This window comes from Aphelocoma coerulescens, chromosome 2, assembly GCF_041296385.1.
Source record: "Aphelocoma coerulescens isolate FSJ_1873_10779 chromosome 2, UR_Acoe_1.0, whole genome shotgun sequence".
Lineage (NCBI taxonomy): Eukaryota > Metazoa > Chordata > Aves > Passeriformes > Corvidae > Aphelocoma > Aphelocoma coerulescens.
Genome location: NC_091015.1, coordinates 20000805 through 20018698, shown reverse-complemented (window position 1 = coordinate 20018698; position 17894 = coordinate 20000805). Strand labels below are relative to the sequence as shown.

At 37.0% G+C, this 17894-nt stretch overlaps 1 protein-coding gene across 3 annotated transcripts; it reads left to right on the top strand.

Annotated features, from left to right (window-relative positions):
- Positions 1-189: 189 nt before the first annotated feature.
- ARL5B (ARF like GTPase 5B) lies at positions 190-17607 on the top strand. Of its 3 annotated transcripts, XM_069006681.1 has the most exons (8): positions 190-366; positions 5027-5114; positions 7692-7752; positions 8892-9039; positions 10656-10739; positions 12431-12582; positions 14698-14737; positions 17506-17607. In XM_069006681.1, exons 4-8 carry the CDS (start codon positions 8896-8898, stop codon positions 17578-17580), a joined length of 495 nt encoding a protein of 164 aa, XP_068862782.1. In that variant the 5' UTR covers positions 190-366; positions 5027-5114; positions 7692-7752; positions 8892-8895; the 3' UTR covers positions 17581-17607. The 3 variants fall into 3 exon arrangements, with proteins under 3 accessions (XP_068862782.1, XP_068862780.1, XP_068862781.1); XM_069006679.1 differs by lacking the exon at positions 5027-5114; XM_069006680.1 differs by lacking the exons at positions 5027-5114; positions 17506-17607 and having other exon boundaries at positions 14698-16688.
- Positions 17608-17894: the final 287 nt, after the last annotated feature.

Genomic DNA, 17894 nt, shown 5'->3' with positions numbered 1-17894 from the left:
ATCCTCCCGACCGTGCCAACCCCAGACCCCTCGGCTTTCCAGCAGCCCTGCTGCCTCCTCGGAACTGTCCGCGTAGCCACGCTGCCGCGCCCACCGCCCACCGCCCCCGCCATGACGCCGCAGTGACGCGCGCGGGCCGTTGGCGGGGCGGGGCGGTGCCGCGTGCCCGCCCCCTCGCTGTGCCCGCCCGCTCGGCGCTGCCGCGGGGCCGCTGCGGGAGCCTCCGCGGAGGGAGTCGCTGCTGCTGCCGCCGCCGTCGTCGCCGCCGCCTGGGTGAGCTCGGGGTGCCCCGGGCACTCGGCGGGAAGCCGAGGCCAGGCATGGGCCTAATCTTCGCCAAGCTGTGGAGCCTCTTCGGTAGCCAAGGTGGGCGCGCGGGCCCGAGCCGGCGACGGGGCGGGCGGCGAGTGGAGCCCGGGGGCTGCGGGGGCCGCGCGTAGCCGCGGGGGCTCGGGGCCGGTGCCGCTCGCCGGGCTTCCCCTGAAGGCCCGCCTAGCCAAAAGTTGAGCTTTGCTTTGTGCCGCGCCGTGAGCGCTGGACCCGCGGCGCCTCATGCTTGGGGTCGCTTTGTTTCAGGTCCCGAGGTGGTCCCTCCTTTCCCCCTCCTCCCTGGCCGCGTTAAACGCGTCGTCTGCCCCGGGCAGCCCTTCAGGCGGTGCGCGCCCGGCATCCACGGCGGCCCGGACTGCTGAAGCTTTGATGGACGATGACGGTCCTTTTTGACTTCGCCGATCCTGCTTTTTAAGTCGGGATCTGTTATTAAAATCATGTTATGTTAGTCTTTAATTAAAAGGAAAAGAAGAACGCCAAACATGTAGGGGCCTTCGAGGTAAAAATCTGTTTGTGTTTTGGCAATGATGCTAGTTAAATACAGTTAGTGACCCAAGAAAATCACTTCTCCAGACAAAAATAAAAAGGTCGTAAGGGGATAGTATCGCTTTCCATGCTCTCCTGCCCAGTTCATCCAGCCCCCCAATGATGGCTCATGTTCTAAGCCAGAGTTCAGAATTTGCATCTGCCACCACTTTTACCTCAGATGGTTATCATAGAAATAGAAAATTATGTTTTCTGTTAATTTGTTCTAATTTTTTTTTGTTTACCTAGCCATCTCTGGTTAGAAAATTAAATAGTTAAGGAATTTTTAGTTTATATTCTTTTTCCTTGAGGCCCTGAGCTTGGAGCAGGCAAAATGATGTTACTGTTAATTGTTCTCTCAAGCTTCCAAATGTGTACCTCATTTCCACTTTAAAGTTCTTGATGCACATAAGACTTTTTTGTGCAACACTCTGTTGCAAGTTTTGGAGGCAGATACACCTGGTGTACTTTCATAATTTTGTTCCTGTGGTTGCTCATAAGCCATTCTAGTTCTGTAGATACCAGAGCAAAGCCTCAGTGTGTGTGCACATTGACATCTGTGTATCAAACTGTCTTTCATAGGATGGGATTTGGATCCAATCCCAGATCATTTATTTTTCTCATGCATACACCATCCTATCACATCATTCCTGAAGTCTTCTAACAAAGTTTTCTGAATTTATTGCTAATTTCTTATTTTCCTGAACTGTCAAACCTATTCGGTAAGATTCAATGTTTCCCCTATTCTCCAGAAAAATATTAAGTACTTTTTTTTGTTTTCATCAAATAGTGCAATCTGCAAATCCTTTCCTTCCATGAAGTGTTCCTAAGACTCCAAAGAGACCTATACGCAGAAAACTGATCAAGAGATAACTGGTGGCTTTTAGTATTTGCCTGTATGGGAGCTTATGATGTCAATATTTATCTTCAGGAAAACACATTGTCTTTGTTATTGTATATTATTTCCTGGAAGAAAAGTTATTCTTCATTGTGAATTACTTTGGCTGGATGCCAGATGCCCACCAAAGCAGCTCCCTGACTCCCCTCCTCAGCTGAACAGGGGGAGAGAAAATACAGCAAAAGGCTTCTGGGTTGAAATAAGGATAGGGAGAGATCACTCACCAGTTACCATCATGGGCAGAACAGACTTAATTTGTGAAATTAATATAATTCATTACCAGTCAAATCAGAACAGGTTAATGAGAAAGAAAACCAAATCATCTAAACATCTCGCCCTGACTCCTCCCTCTGTTTTCCCAGGTTTAACTTTATTTTTAGTTCTCTACCTCCTCCCTGCAGGAGGGGAACAGGGAATTGGGGCTGTGGTCAGTTCATCATGTGTCTGCCACCCTTTCCTCCTCATGGTGGGGGACTCCATCCCCTGTTCCAGTGTGGGATCCCTCCTATGGGACACAGTCCTTCATGGGCTTCTCCAGTATGTGTTCTTCCCAAGGTCTGCAGTTCTTCACTAACTGTTCCAGCATGGGTCCTTTTCATGAGGCACAGTCCTTCAGGGACAGGCTGCTCCAGCAGGGATCCCCCACGAGGTCACAAGCCTGCCAGCAAACCTGTTCCAGGGTGGACTCTTCTCCACGGGTCCACAGGTTCTTGCCAGGAGCCTGCTCCAACCTGAGTGTCCAGTGGGGTCACAGCCACCTTTGGATGTCCACCTGCTCTGGCATGGGGTCCTCCATGGGGTGCAGGTGGATCTCTGCTCCTCCATGGACCTCAATGGCTGCAGGGCCGCAGCTGCCTTGACGTCGTCCTCACTGTGGGCTGCAGGCGGATCTCTGACACCTGCAGAACCTCCTTCCCCTCCTTGTGCACTGACCTTGAAGTCAGCAGAGTTGTTTTTACTCACATATTCTCACTCCTCTTTTCTCTGCTCGTAATTGTATCTGTGCAATAACCTTTTCCCATCTTAAATGTGTTATCCCAGAGGCATTACACCTGTTGCTGATGGCTTTGCCTGGCATTGGCTACATAAATGTAGAAGAAGCTTCTAGGAGTTTCTCACAGAAAGCACTGTGTAACCCTCTTCACTATCAAAATCTCACCATGCAAACCTAGTGCATTCGTATGCATTAATGAAAAATTAGTCTCACAGTTTAAATAGATGAGATAATACCATGAAATATTTAATTTTTGGCTTTTATCCCAATAAGAAGCTCTTAGGGTGTGTCCTGATCTTGGTTTAGTGCTGGAGTTATCTTTTGCTTGGTTTTTGCTTTGGTTTTGGGGTTGGTTTTTGGTTTTTTTTTTAACCTCTTCTTGTGGTAACCACAGAAAAGAAAGTGAGCTTCTTTTCATGGCCAAATTTGAAATTTCATTCTAAAAAATTTTCTTCAAACATAAATTTTTGACCTAATGGAAAATTATTCTCCAACTACACACCTATTTTCACTAAATAATATTGTTACTAATAATAAAGCATAGTAATTTCTGAGTGGATTTTGGTTGCTCTTCTAGTTACATCAAATCTTGATAACTCCTTAGAGAATTCACAGGCTGTCCTGTGAAGCTGCTTGTTGAGCAGACTAACACGGTAACTTACACATTGATTTTGGCTATATAGAAGGAGTATTCCAAAGGTGAAGGTAGGCTCCACTATGTGAGGAGCATGGTATCAGTGCTCATGGCTAGTGCGAGTTGTGTGATAGTCTGCAGCACTTGATACTGGCAAAAGGAAAAACAAAAAACAAAGCAAAGATTTGAAAAGTTCCATCTGTGTTCTATCAAGTAGAGCATGGGGGATGAGGTGTGCCTGAGTCTTTCAGCTCTCAATATATATTGTCTCATAATCAAGTAGTAATTGAATGATGTGAACTGAAATAGAGTTATGTTTACTTGTAAGAGAAACAATGGCCTTTAAAATAGACTTTTGTCATTTTTCTATGTGACTTTCTAATGGATTCCTGATAATTTTTCCTTTTCTTTTTTCTTTTTAATTGACCAAAAATATTTCCCGAGTATTGTTTTCATTTTCATTTAAAATATCATGCTCTGAAGCATGACCTGGTGACCTTAGTGATCTAAGTTCAGATTGAACTTACTTTTATTAGTAACTTACTTTTAGAAGTTAAAAAAAAATCAGAGTTCACAAATGACCTGCTGAAGCTATGATTCAATAGTCAAGTGGCACATTCTTGTAAGCAACATGTAGTAGTGTGAATAGATGGTGGAGCACTTAAGTTAGTGCCTGTGTTAACATATATCTGAGTAAAACTTGCTGATTATCATTCCATCAGTGTTATCAAGACTGCTCTTAATAAAACTATGGGTTAAAAAATGGAAGTAAATGTCAGCAACCCTGGTAAAGGTAACTGACATTTGTCAATACCTTATTTTCTTGTATGTGTCTGATAGAATTCTTTAAGAAGCGTACAAATCTGGGGTTTACTTATATTTGGAACAGTAATTATTCAGAGTCTTACAGGTTGCTCTGGAGGTCTGGAGATACAAGATGTATTTTAGCAGTGATTTTGTGCTTCAGAGAAGATTCTAAGGTAGCTCTTAGTGTACAAAATGAGTCTTTGTATTGAAACCTCTTTGACCTTCAGAATTATGTCTTCATAATTATGACCTTCAGCATTCTGTCTTCAACTCTGAGGCCTCCAAGATTGTTGCTCTTTGGAACCAGATAAGTGTTTTGTTTCACAGCCTGAAAAGTATTGGTACCCATTCCAGTAGTCATTTTCTCCAAATATGTTAGAAGACTCGTCATTAAAGTATTTAGAATTTTTTTCATTTTTGTTTTTACCTTTTGCAAAATAGAGGAAAAGGCTTGTTGGGAGAAATGAATCTTCAGTTTTGGGCTGTTTTACAACAGAGAAATATAGATGAGTAAGGGAAGAAAAGAGCACATTATGTCTTTCTTCTAACATCTGCAAGAAGATAATCTTCACTGTCCTGTGTTTTTGTAATACTAAACTGCCAGGGATTTTTTTTAACAGTATTACGTACTATTTTTTTTAAACAGTGTGCTAGAAATGGTTGATAAAACCAAAAAGTCATTGGATTCTTTTAAGGAGTAGTCTAATACTGTCTTTTCTTTTTTTCCCTCCATATATCTACTTTTTCTACTTTCCCTCCCCATTCCTGCCTGATTAATAAAGACTCTTCTCTTCTGCTCTCTTAACTTTGTTATGGATTTTCTTCTTCTTTTGCCAAGAACATGGTGGACTGGGAAGATATTCATGAATACAACCTAAACTGAGTTTGAATACCAGCCAGTGAAAGGGAGAAACTTTGGTTAGTCTGTAAGTACAGAACACAAATAAATCACTGCCTATGGTTTACCCCGTAACTGTCCTTCTTCCTAAATGTGACATCTATCTTCTACTAGTTGCACTTGTAAACAAGTAATTGTCTTGCTAAAATTCTGTTGTGTCTTAGTTTGGTAGTTTTTAAGCTCACATGTTTTTTCTCTAATGCACATCTATGTGTAAATTTTCTGTATTTTCATCAAACTAGACAGAAATTCAACTTTCGAATATGTTTGTAAGTGAAGAGTTTTCCATTACTATAGTTCTGGAATCTGCTACTTGTATGAGATACCCATGATTTCACCTTACTATTTTCATGACAAGATCATCATTAATTAACACTTGTGTGACTGTTTATTGTTTGTGCTTATTCAATCACTGTATGAAACACCATTTGACCATGAAGTAACACAGATAAGCTGTGCCTTTTTTTCCAGTTAGGGCTGATTCACACTTCAGTGGCTTTTAAAAGCAGTCATCTCAGTGGAGGTTTTTTCTTCATTACTTCAAGTAGTGTGATGTATCATCTAACACTCCAATCATTCATGCCTAAGATGGTGTATTCTGATAAGAAGATGAGAGGGCAGAGTAATTCCTGACTGGAATTTCTTTTCTTTCTTGAAAATAACTCAAACAGAATGCTGCAAAAGTAGAATCATCTTCTTCCTGGCTATAGTTGACATGTCTGGTTTGAAAACAACAGAAAGGTATTTCTGTGTTTGACCTTTGAAAGCTGTTTAAATTTAACTAAATTTGATGAAGAGATGGACAGCCAAGCTAGGCATGATTTATTAGCATTGAAAATAGAGGATTTCATACTATTTATGTATTGGGAAAGGTCATTAATTACTGATGCTGCTGATAATGGGGCTAGAAGTACTTCTGTATTTACAGCCAGGAAATGTTCTTTCCTTAGAATGTATTCACAGGATGCAGTAGTAGGAGAACTGGCACAAATAAATAGATTTTATCATCTGTTATAACCCTATTGCATAGCAAAACTTATAAAAGTTCCATACAAGAGAATGTTTTATTACAGTAATATTCAGTATAAAAAGATGTAGGTTACTATAATAAATAGATTTTAAACCAAAACACTTCAATTCTTCCTTAAACCACCCGCTTGTGGGGAGAAAATACCCACCAATTTGATATTTATGATAGATCTTTTGCTCTAGTAACTTATTTGATTCTGTACATCAAATGCGGTATTTTGTAGGAAGTCTTTAAACTGTGAACCATGTTTTGCTTTGGAATAAGGGCCCTAGAATTGTAAATATTATCTCTTTAAAAGTGAGCTTGTTCACAGAATTTTTATGTATCCATTTGCAGATTCTTCCCTCTGAACTGATTTGCTTTTTTTGTCAGTAATTGGATCAGTATGTTGTAACTTCACACATGTAGCAAAAGAACCATCATCCTAAGTGGTTGTGCTACTGGATTTGAAACTCTAAGAGGGATTATTTACAGAGAAGCATATAAATTCTGGAGGACTTTTTTGCTGGTTTTGTTTGTTTGTTTGTTTTCTGTTTTGCTTCCTCTGTGCCTGGAAAAAAATAACATTGCAGCAATTGCAAGATCACTATTCTGTATGCTAGAATTTACAGCAGGTTGGGGGCTGTGATGTTTCCTTTCTACTCAGCACTGATGGGGCCTCACCTGGAGTACTGTGTCCAGTTCTGGGCTCTTCAGTACAAGAGAGTCGTGGACATGCTGGGGAGAGTTCAGTCATGGGCTGCAAGGGTGATGAAGGGACTGGAGCATCTCACATATGAGAAAAAGAGGTGCAAAGAGGGCAGAGCCAGACTTGTCTTAGTGGTGCCAAATGACAGGACTGGGCAATGGGCACAAACTGAAACATGGAAGTTCCTTCTGAACATCAGGAAACACTTTTTCACTGTGAGGGTGGCTGAACAATGACCCAAGCTGTCCAGGGCAGCTGTGGAGTTTCCATCTTGGAAATATTAAAAACCCACCTGGACATGGTCCTAGGCCACTGGCTGTTTGGGCCTGGTTGAGCAAAGAGGTTCAACCAGCTGACCTCCAGAAGTGTTTTCCAGCCTTGACTATTCCATCATTCTGTGACTTTTCAGCTCAGAAGTTGCAAAGTTAGAATTTGTGGCCTATTCAAAATACAGTTTCCTCTCAGGTTTTACAGTGTGAATGATGATGGTACCTTAACAAATGGTTATTATTGAGCCTTGAATGTTAGGGTAATATCTTCTGCAGTCTTTGAATGTTTGTTGGTGTTCATTGCTATGAATTATATTTTTTCATTGTACTTTTCTTTCTAAAACTAGATGTTGTAAATGAAGTAATCGTTAGTAACTGTACCTTTATTAGATTTCCAGTGCTGACTTTTCTGAAACTGTAGTCTCAAGAGAAGATGAGGCTTTGTGGTTTTGTTTGGCTTTTTTTCTGTCCTGAAGATACCACTAATCTGTGTAAAATACTGAAATAAGAGAAACAAGCAGTTGCTTTCTTCAGTAAGGGAGAGTGATTAACCAGAATTATAATTATTGCTGTTTCCACTAATTTATTGTCTTTTTTTTTTTTTGTGTGTGTATGCAGAGCACAAAGTAATCATAGTGGGACTTGATAATGCTGGAAAGACTACTATTCTTTACCAGTTGTAAGTATATGAACTAATTGTTTTTCTGTTTGCATTTTGTCACTGTTTAATCATTGAAAATTCAGCTTTGTAACCTTGTGGAATCTCTAAAGTTCCAAATCACACTTCATACATTAATGGTATTAGTTGTTCTGAGCAGAGTAAATATTTAAAGGATAAGTGAAGAAACTGCTGTGCTTTAAAACTGCACTGTAAATTGAATAACAAAATTGTACATTCAAGCACAAAGTGAACTTTAATTTTTTTGCCATGAAAGCCTCTCTCAATTTGTAAGCATAGAAATAATCCTGTTACCAGTAACTGCAGAAAAGAACGTGATTTTTAAATTAATGGTCTAGCTGCTCTGCAAAAATCCAAAAATGATTCCAAATGTTTCTCAATTCCAGTGTCTAAAACTTGTGCTAGAGAATTCCTAAAAATATTTCATCTTGCCCGGGTCCTAGCTTTCTCATTTTCAATAGCATCATTGCATCCAAATCTTGGCAGCATTACAGGAATAGCCATGATAAATTCAAGACTGTTGTTAGGACCATAATTACTATTGTAACTGTGGAAAAGGAGGAAGGTGTAACTAAATTAATACCCATATATGTGGATATCAAAGCAGCATAGTATGCTTTCCAAAAAGACTTTTTATTCATAAGCATTTTTGAGCAAGCTTAAAGGTGAAACTGAGAAATTTTCAGAAAATTCAGAAATTTTTTTGGCTTTGTAACCAAACAGTCATTTGGGATTTAATATTGAGTGACTAAGTCAAGTGCTTTGATAACATTATATTCCAATTTATATTTATATTAGGGGGTTATATTTGGGATCTTGAGAATGGTAGCTCCTACTTTAAAACAAGTGTGTTTAAAGTGTCTGTTAATGTCCTTTAAAAAGACAGTCCTCCTAAAACACAGATGCTTATCCATTTGTTATGCCTTTTATGTGCTTATTTTTCATGGCTGATTTCTTTAAGCATGACTCCTTTCTAAAGTTCAAATATATAGCTTTTTTAAAATATGCCTAAATTTTTAATATTTTTTAATCAGTTACACATATTTACTTTTTCTACAAAAAATTTGTTATAATTCAGCTGTAACAAGCCTTGTGGATTTTGCTGATTGGTCCTTATGGTATGATATTGCTTCCTTTAGCTTAATGAATGAAGTGGTTCATACTTCTCCAACCATAGGAAGCAATGTAGAAGAAATAGTGGTGAAAAACACTCATTTCTTAATGTGGGATATTGGAGGGCAAGAATCATTACGGTCGTCGTGGAATACCTATTATTCAAACACAGAGGTATGAGACAATGTTTTGAAATCTGCAAATTGAATAAGTTTGTTTGAAATTATATTAATTTATTAGGAATATTGGTAGACTTCTGTAAAGATTGCATCTGTATTGATTTTAAATTTTATTGAGGAAGAATAAACTCAAAAAGTGTGAGGTATCTCTGGTATGCAGCCATTTTTCTGGTAACATTTGAAGTATTTTTTCCATATACTTTACAGTAATGCTATTTGATCTATGCTCTAAACTGTGAAGTTAAGACTTTTTTCCTAGGCAATCAAATGATAAAAAAATACATTTTAGATCAGATTTTTTACTTGCTTTTTAAAGTAGATTAAAAAGAAAATTTTGCAATGTAATTTGCAAATTTTGTGATGATTTGCAGTGGTCAACTGGACTTCTGTACATCCAGTCTGAAATGGTTTTGAAATAATGATAATTAAGGACAAGGAATGAAACTTTCTCTAGGCCTAGGCAGCAGTATTTAAAAAGCTCATCAGCTCCTAGATTTTATCCAAAGGAGGATAGAAAGTCTTGCTGTGCACTGTTTTTGAGGTACTGGCAGAGCTGCTGTTGCTGGAAAGGTTGGAGTAGAATTCAGCAAAGGTTTACTTTCGGGATTTGTTTTTTATGACAGTCTTATTGAGGCCAAGAGGTTATCAATACAAAAAGGCACATATAACCTCTGAGGACTCTTTTTGAGACACCTACCTTGATGTAAGATATTAGGGACTTCATTTTTTACCATTTCTACTAGAAGCAGAGACCTCTTCTAGATACTCATTATAGAAGTATTCCATCCTCCTTTAAAATTACATTTTTTATCTTTTCCTTTTTCTATATCTTTTCTTATACTCCTCTTGAAGAGAGGTGAGATCAGTGATCCGTCCTAGATCTACTGTAAGCCTGGTGATGACATCTCAACCATCATCTTTAGTATTTTAGACTAATTTTTTATTTTATTTGGAAAAGTACAGCTACATCTAAGACACATATGAGGATAAAGAGACTTCTGCCAGCATTACCTGGTATACAGCAATAAGTTCTTGGCATGTACCCCTTGAGTATCTTTGGTTTTGGAATTTGGAGTGATGTATATATTCTTTTCCTGATACTTTTGGGATGTTCTTCATATTCTATCTAGTAAGTGTTTGAAATCCAGTGCCTTCTAGTACTTGGAAAGATCTTTCCCTTTACTTAGAAGCTTTGCCTGCTGGAAACAGTTGAGGAAGAAAAGAGATCTGTTTACTATGCTAATCCTAGCCTCCCTCATGAATAATTCTGTTACTGTTCCTCCTCATCTGCTAGGCATCTCAAAGTCACAGCAGCATTAAATTGACAAAGTTTTTCATACGATGTGGTCATTTTCAACAGCTGATGAATCCCTTTAATTTTATAAGGCCAAGTGATTTGGAGCATACATTGGAGAATTATAGCAATGATTTCTAATTCTCCTTCTTTGTTACTGTCTCTCTTTTCTCCTTTTGTCACTTTCTCTTTTCTAGTGTCCTCTGAAAGCAGTCTCTTCTGTAGGAAGAAGACTTGGGGTAGTGGTCTCTTGAAAATGTGCTTTCTGTAATTTGTAGTTTATATTTACATACTATACTATTGGTGTTTTTCTCTAGTTCATCATTCTGGTTGTTGACAGCATTGATAGAGAGCGACTTTCTATAACAAAAGAAGAACTTTATAGAATGCTGGCTCATGAGGTATGGTGGGGAGTTGGGATAATAGTTTTGTTGAGAACAGTCAAATAACATTTCATGCTTCCTATGTTAACAAAAATAATACCATCAGAAAAAAAATTCTGAGAATGTGTATGCCTGTTGATCACATTTTAAAACCATGTAAGTTATAAATAAGTATAAAAATTATTTTGAAGCACTCTTCTAATAGGACTTGATTGTAATTAAATCAGTCTTTAGGTTGCAAATGCTGAACTTGTGAAATATCTTATGCTTCATATTAATGTAACTGGGTATTACTGTCCCCTAGCACTGACTGTTTCAGTTAAATGGCTAGAATTCCAAGAAACATTTTTTTAAAATTTTTATTTTAGAGAAATGGAATTCCCTACTTTTTTTGTTTGTTTTAATCCTGTTCCTTAAAATTAAGGAGCATATATCATACTATGGATAAATTAATTTCAGTTCATTTTCCTTCAGAATTATTTGGTTCTGTTTTTATTATATGTTGTCCTGGCGACTGTTCAGAATTGGGCCAACTCACTCAAACATCCTAAATTAACTCGTACATTGGCTTAGGTAAAGTATGTTAAAACCTTTTGTGATCACTCTGAAGCTGAATTAAGGTTGTTTTAAATCTAAATATTCTCCCTCATTTTTGAAAGAAAAGGATTTAGTACAATGCAAGTAATACTGTTCATTTCTCTGAGAGACTTGTTGTGTTTCACATAAGTGAGTTTTTGATTTACAGTTTATTATTAATTGTAGTTTGGGTCTAATAGTAAGGAGTAAATTCACTACAAAAAAGGTGGAAAAATTACTTATTGTGGTGAAGTTTTCCCATGTAGTTTTTTAGTTTCCAGTCTGAAACTCTTAGGTAATTGTGATCTGCCATCTCTTAAAAACAGTTGGTAGGCCTAGACTGGACTACTTTTAGGGGTGAATTTTCAGCTGTAGATCATAAACCTTTTTGTTTTGGGTTGTTTTTTGTCTTGGTGGAAAAATATTCTCAAAATTTAATATGCAGTGAAATGTATTGAACACTTTTAGTTGCAACTGTCAGCTTCCTGAGTATTACATTTATTTACCCTTCTGCACTTTTAAAGCCATACATTCCAGTTCATCTCATTGCTATTTGGAATGCTACATTCCATACTAAAACAAAACAATTTTAATTAGTTTTTAAAACTGATGCAGCATTATTAGAGCTCCCTTTTTGGAACACTAGGATAAAACTTAAAAGAATTCAGAAAACTTTCTTAAATTATTACTGCTTTAATCAATACAGAACTTCTTTAACGAAGTTGAAAGCAATTTCAAGGGAGTGATATCTAGCAGGCTTTTCCATTTGAATAGTATTTATTGTAGGACTTTGAATGTTTAACCAGAAATAATTCTACTGGCTGAATGGTTTAGAGCATTATAAAATGTATTTTGACAAGACTTTCATTAGTTACGTATGAACATGTGGTCAACACCAAAACGATACTCATATAGTATGTTACAGTTTGATTCTCTGTGGTGGTGAACACTTCTGAATAAATTAGTTTTTTCAGTCTTACTGTAATGACTATTTAGTGCAGTAAGTCAGTTAAAACTCCATGCTCCTGTAATTGTAGATTAGCTTGGATACAGTTCTTCTAAGAAATGAAGTTAGCACAATGGCCTTTTAGTTCTGTATAATAACTATTAGGAGTACTGTAAATCATTTCTAGGATTTACGGAAGGCTGCAGTTCTCATCTTTGCAAACAAGCAGGACATGAAGGGCTGCATGACAGCTGCTGAGATATCTGCATACCTCACCCTCAGCTCCATAAAGGATCACCCATGGCACATTCAGTCCTGCTGTGCTTTGACAGGAGAAGGGTAAGTGCTTACTGCTTAGTATGGCAATTGGTGGTAAATGAGAATATTGATTTAGAAGCCTGCTGACACCAACATGGATTTTCTGAAAGTTCATATTTTCTGAACTTTGCAGTCAGAGGGACATTTTAAATTTTTCATTTTCTTAATTGAACCTCGTGGTTTTTGTCATAGCTCAGACTCCAAACTCATACAAAATTCTTCCATTTGTTGTTAAAAACCCCAAATCAAAAACCAAACACCACTCCTCCAAGTATGTAGCTGTTGACATAGCTGTCTTTCTCTGTACTACTCTCTTACTCTTGTGCGGCTTTCTGTATTAAAGAAATAAGCTACTGCTTTCTTCCTTTATATTCTAAACTACAGGAAGCTTCTAAGCTGGGAGGTTGAGGTGTTTTGGGGTTTATTTGGTTGGTTGGGTTTTTTGATTAGCATTGAAACATAGTTTTGATGAAAAGTTACATAGATCTGTCATAAAACAAAATTGTTACCAATATTAAACTTTTTGTTTGCATCTGGCTAGTATAGCTAATTTTGAAATATGTATACCTTATTCCAGCAATTAACTAAAATGGAATGCTGGGCTAGCCTTAGATCCTTAGTCTGTAAAGACCAAAAAACATTTTTGGATACCTTTTAACAAGTTGGACAATGACTTGCTTGTATGTTGTGAAGTGTACTAATTTTTCATCTTGATTTTTAAGGCAGTCTTGTAATGTGTGATATTTAGAGGGTTTTTTTGGCTCTCTTACACAACCTTTACAATAATGTGGTCTTGTGACATCAAAAATAGCGAATCCAACTGAGTATTTGGGAAGGGAAAGCATCTACCTCACTTTCTAGCATGAAGTATAGTCTAATGTCATGGAGATATCTTGTAGAGTGAATGGTGGCATTAACTTCCTTGGGGTGCAATATGTTAGAACAAAGTGGGTTTTTTTTTCATGAGGTCTTTGGATTGTATTGTTTTGTTCTAAGAGTTACCTCTATTTTCCTGCTACCAATTTTGCTAAAGTCACTTTTGAATACACAGTTTATGTACTTATTAAGATCTTCAACCAAGTTGACATTTGAAGGAAAGTAATAATTAATAAATACGAAGTTTAGCTTAGAAACAGTGGGCATCCTAGGCTGCTTCTTTTGTATTGTGAACCAAAAAGGGGTGAATATTTAGAATACTTTAGACGGTGACAGTAGTGAGATGAACTTAGAAAAAACATTCCCAGAGTTAGATCAGTGACCTGAGTCTTCCATTTTGATCTGCTGAAACAATTGATGGAAAAACAATGAGCCCTATGATGCTACATCTTTCCTTGCCTACTGTTGAGAAGTCTTGTCTCTTCCAAGATGTTCCAGTGGCCCCTGTGGGTATCACTGCATGATTTTCATTCATAAAACATACTAATTTGGATGTTGCCAATATGCATTGCACCCCTGGTTGTAGCAATTCTGACAGGAATCTGGGGGGATCAGCCCCGTGTGAGTGAAGCTAGCAATTCTTGGATAGCTAAACCCTGACTTACTGTGTGAAGGTAAAGCTCAAAGAGGTATAAACTAGGTAACTAGATCCCTACAAAATCAAAGGAAAGTCTGTCTTCTGAAATGGAAGACTTTAAATGGAGATGCAGATTGAGTTAGGAAGCAGATTAGATCCTATGCAGTCTTAGTATTCAATATAAGCATACTTTTAATTTTGTAATGTGATTTTAGAATTTTTGATTTGCTGTCTTTTCATGAAACAATTCAGTCTGGATAACCTGCCCTTTATCTTTTAGTATTAGTGTGTAAAGGTCTAGCATTCTGTAGAAAAACAAAAAGATTTTTGTTTCCATGTACTTATGAGTAAGCATTTAAGAATAGTGTCTTTTAGGTTTACAAGGAAAAAAAAATTGCCGTACTACCTAGCTTCAATGAAATAGAATGCTTGACCATTTTCATGTGGCTAAAGCATAAGTAGACTTAGTTTAAAACACTATTTACTCTGTTCAGCTTTCAATCCCATTTCCAGTTGATCTAATTTATTTTAAGTAGCTGCTTTGACACATAAAAACAGGTAGAAGATACCTTCAAGATGCTGGAATACCGCTAGTACCAATTATAATGTCTCTTATCTTTCAGGTTATGCCAAGGCTTGGAGTGGATGACCTCCCGTATTGGAGTGAGATAGCTTTTTTTTTTTGCTTTTTTTTTTTTGCTTTTTTTTTTCAATTCCTCCAAAAGAAGAGACTTCTATTTATCCTGTGAACATGTACATTTTTCTGTACTTTTGGCTGCTGAGGCAGTAACCATGTTTAATTTATATCAGCCAACCTCTAAGCTGTGCTTGAATCAAGCGCAGTTGAACTGAAATACAAAAGTATTTTCTTAACTTTTTTTAATACACTAATCTTCAACTGGATGAACATATGTGAATCTGTTTTTAAGCATTGAAATTCCTCTGAATATGAATTCTAACTTTTTCGATGATAGCTTTTTAAAATCTGTTTTGTCATTGTCAATATTTCATACTTCCTCTTTCTAAATAGTTGTATAAATTACTAACATAAATGAGCACATTTTATTTAATAATTAAAAGTAGTGTTTAGGTTAACTTTACTCTGCCATAGCTTTAACCTCAAAGGATAACTGTATCTCTCCAGCTGGACTTCCTGGAACTTTAGTAGAGTTCTAGCCAGCACAAGAATTAATAGTTATGAATGCAGATTTTAAAATGCCTAATGACTTAGTTATAGTTAATGTTGTGGTGGCTTTTAATCTGATGTACAATGGAACTTCTGCCTTAAAAGAAAACTGTTTCAGTCTCAGTTTCTGTGGTATGTAGTTCTAGGATATTCTTCTACTTGAAGATACATCTCTGTACAGTGCATAAAAATATTGCTACTAAGTGCTGATATAGTCATTAAGAACTTGAATACCTTTTCAAAGATAAATTTGTAATTAAACGTGGAATCACAGCAGCCAGTGTTATGTGTAGACTTGCTGTATTCTGTTACAATTTTAAATTCTGTTACAATTTTAAATTCTGTATACATGAGCCTTCCTCACCTTTTAGTGAGAGGGCTGTTTTCTAAATGAATGAAAAATCAAAAGGGAAGCCAGATTTATAAACAAAACAAAACCATGGTGCTGTTATCTGTAGACTTCAGAGTGAAGCTAATCTTGACCTTTATTTACCTACTATCACATACCTTTTCAGATTCTGCTGCAGAGAAATTATTTTGCCTTCATTTTTGTTTTTGGTCTTATTTGCACGAGCAGAGGACTTTTGACGGTGTTTGAGTTAGATTTCTTCACCTGAAATATGAAAAATAGGTGGTGAAAGATTGGACCCAGTAACTGTTAATTCAATTTGAAGGGAATTAAGTTAAATCTAAAGAAATCTAAAGACACTGAGTTAATTGAGACATTAGGTATCAAATAAACCTAACCACCAATCACCCCCAAAAACCCCACATGAGGATTAAAAAAACCAAACAAACCAAAACCAATCGTGGACACCCAATTCCAAGCAAAGTTCCAGCAGCAGTCAGGTACCCAACGTATCTAAATGCTTGGCAGGTTTTCCAGAAGCAGTGTTCTGCACTTCTGCATGCCTAAAAGCCACATGGAGTTTGATTACCAGAACCATTTTGCAAACTGACTGTAGGCCTTTGATGACAAAATGTTTTTTGTTAAATCTTGTTCTGGAAATTAAAGCACACTGAGTTTTCTTTAATAAAATTTTAAGCTTTGTAAATTTCCATTTTCTTCCATTTTATTTAAATAAAACTTAATGAAATTTTTAAAGTATCAGCAAATATGTCGTCATAAGTGTTGGAAAGACTTTGAATACATGTGGAAACAGTGATTGGTTGAATAAAGTTGTGTATTAATGCCAGTTAGCAAAAGTTACATTTAAGACTACATTGAGTGTCAACTCAAAGTGTTCAGAAAATAATTAAAATCAGCAAAAAGTAGTGCATAAAAAAAATATGAATGCAAGGCGAGGTTAAAATCTGGTATTAAAGCTGTTTGCTCTGATGTTCATCTGTTTTAATGTGTGAAAATAAGATTTGTTTTGCTCTTAGGGAAGCAAATTATAAAGGAAAAAAATAAAATTATAGTATGAATGATGTTTCTTGTTTGGTGATTTAATTCCAGTTTGCAATTTAGATTTATTTTCAGGTTTATTTTTATGTCATTCAGAATGTACTCCTGAATACCTACAAAGAGCACTAACTGGATGTGTAGCCCTTTGATTGTTAAAAAAAAAAAGTATGATTTTATATTTAATGCTTTCTAGCTAAAACTATTTGGAAATCTATAGTTTGATTACTAAATCCAGTCTTATCTGAGGTAATACATGTAAATTTGATTAGGAGGAAATGGTTTGATTGTAGACATTAGAATATCAGAATAATGGAAGTTTTCTTTTAATTTCTTAGCACTTAAAACCTTTGAGTATCTTTACAGAATGAAACATTCCTGATAATTGCTATGATTTTTATCACCTAACAACTCCATTGTTAATACTGGTTTCTCTGCAGCACTGCTGCTGTGATATTTTTTTTTTTTTTTTTAACTATTATCATTTTTGGGGGGAGAAGGGCTTGGTGTGGAATTTTGGGGGCCTTATTTTTAATAACTTCAAAGCCTGTTAAATTGAAAGTGATTTGATTAAAATATATTTTAAGGGGTCCCTTAGAATATTCTGTGTGTCTTTGCATTGCCAAATACTGCATGGTGTTTGCTAATTTGAATGTAGTAAATATCTTGCAGGTAGTTTTGCATTTGGAAAGTATTCTGTGTTTAATATGCTGTTCACAAGAACAACGTTAATCACCTTAAGGTCAAGAAATTACGGTGTTCTGTGCACATTTATATTGTACTGCTGTAAATGGGTTGGTATGTGGCTTTTTATTTATGTTTTTTTACTTTTTTGTCTAGGTGGCAAAGAGGTTCAGTATCCCCAAAGCAGGGATTCTTTCCAGCTCTTTAAACACACTGCACTCAGTAAGGTGAAGAGGACTTGGGCACAGCTGCTCAAAATAGTTGCCATCAAAATAAAATTGAGTTGTTCTGTTAAGTTGGATGGGGTTTTTGTTTGTGAGTGCTCTGTGGTGAAGAGGTACTGCAGTAGTGTAGCATTGTCACTTTCATTTCATCTCCAGTCTGTTCACTGGGGCAGAATGGGGGCCTGCATCATGTGCAGCTGTAGCCAGTTCACAGAACATCTTGGCTGGACACCTGCTTCTTTCATCTCGGAGAAGCTCCAGCTTTGATCCTAAAGAGACTGTCACATCGTTTCGGCCATGGGAAGCGTGGGTCTTTGTTTG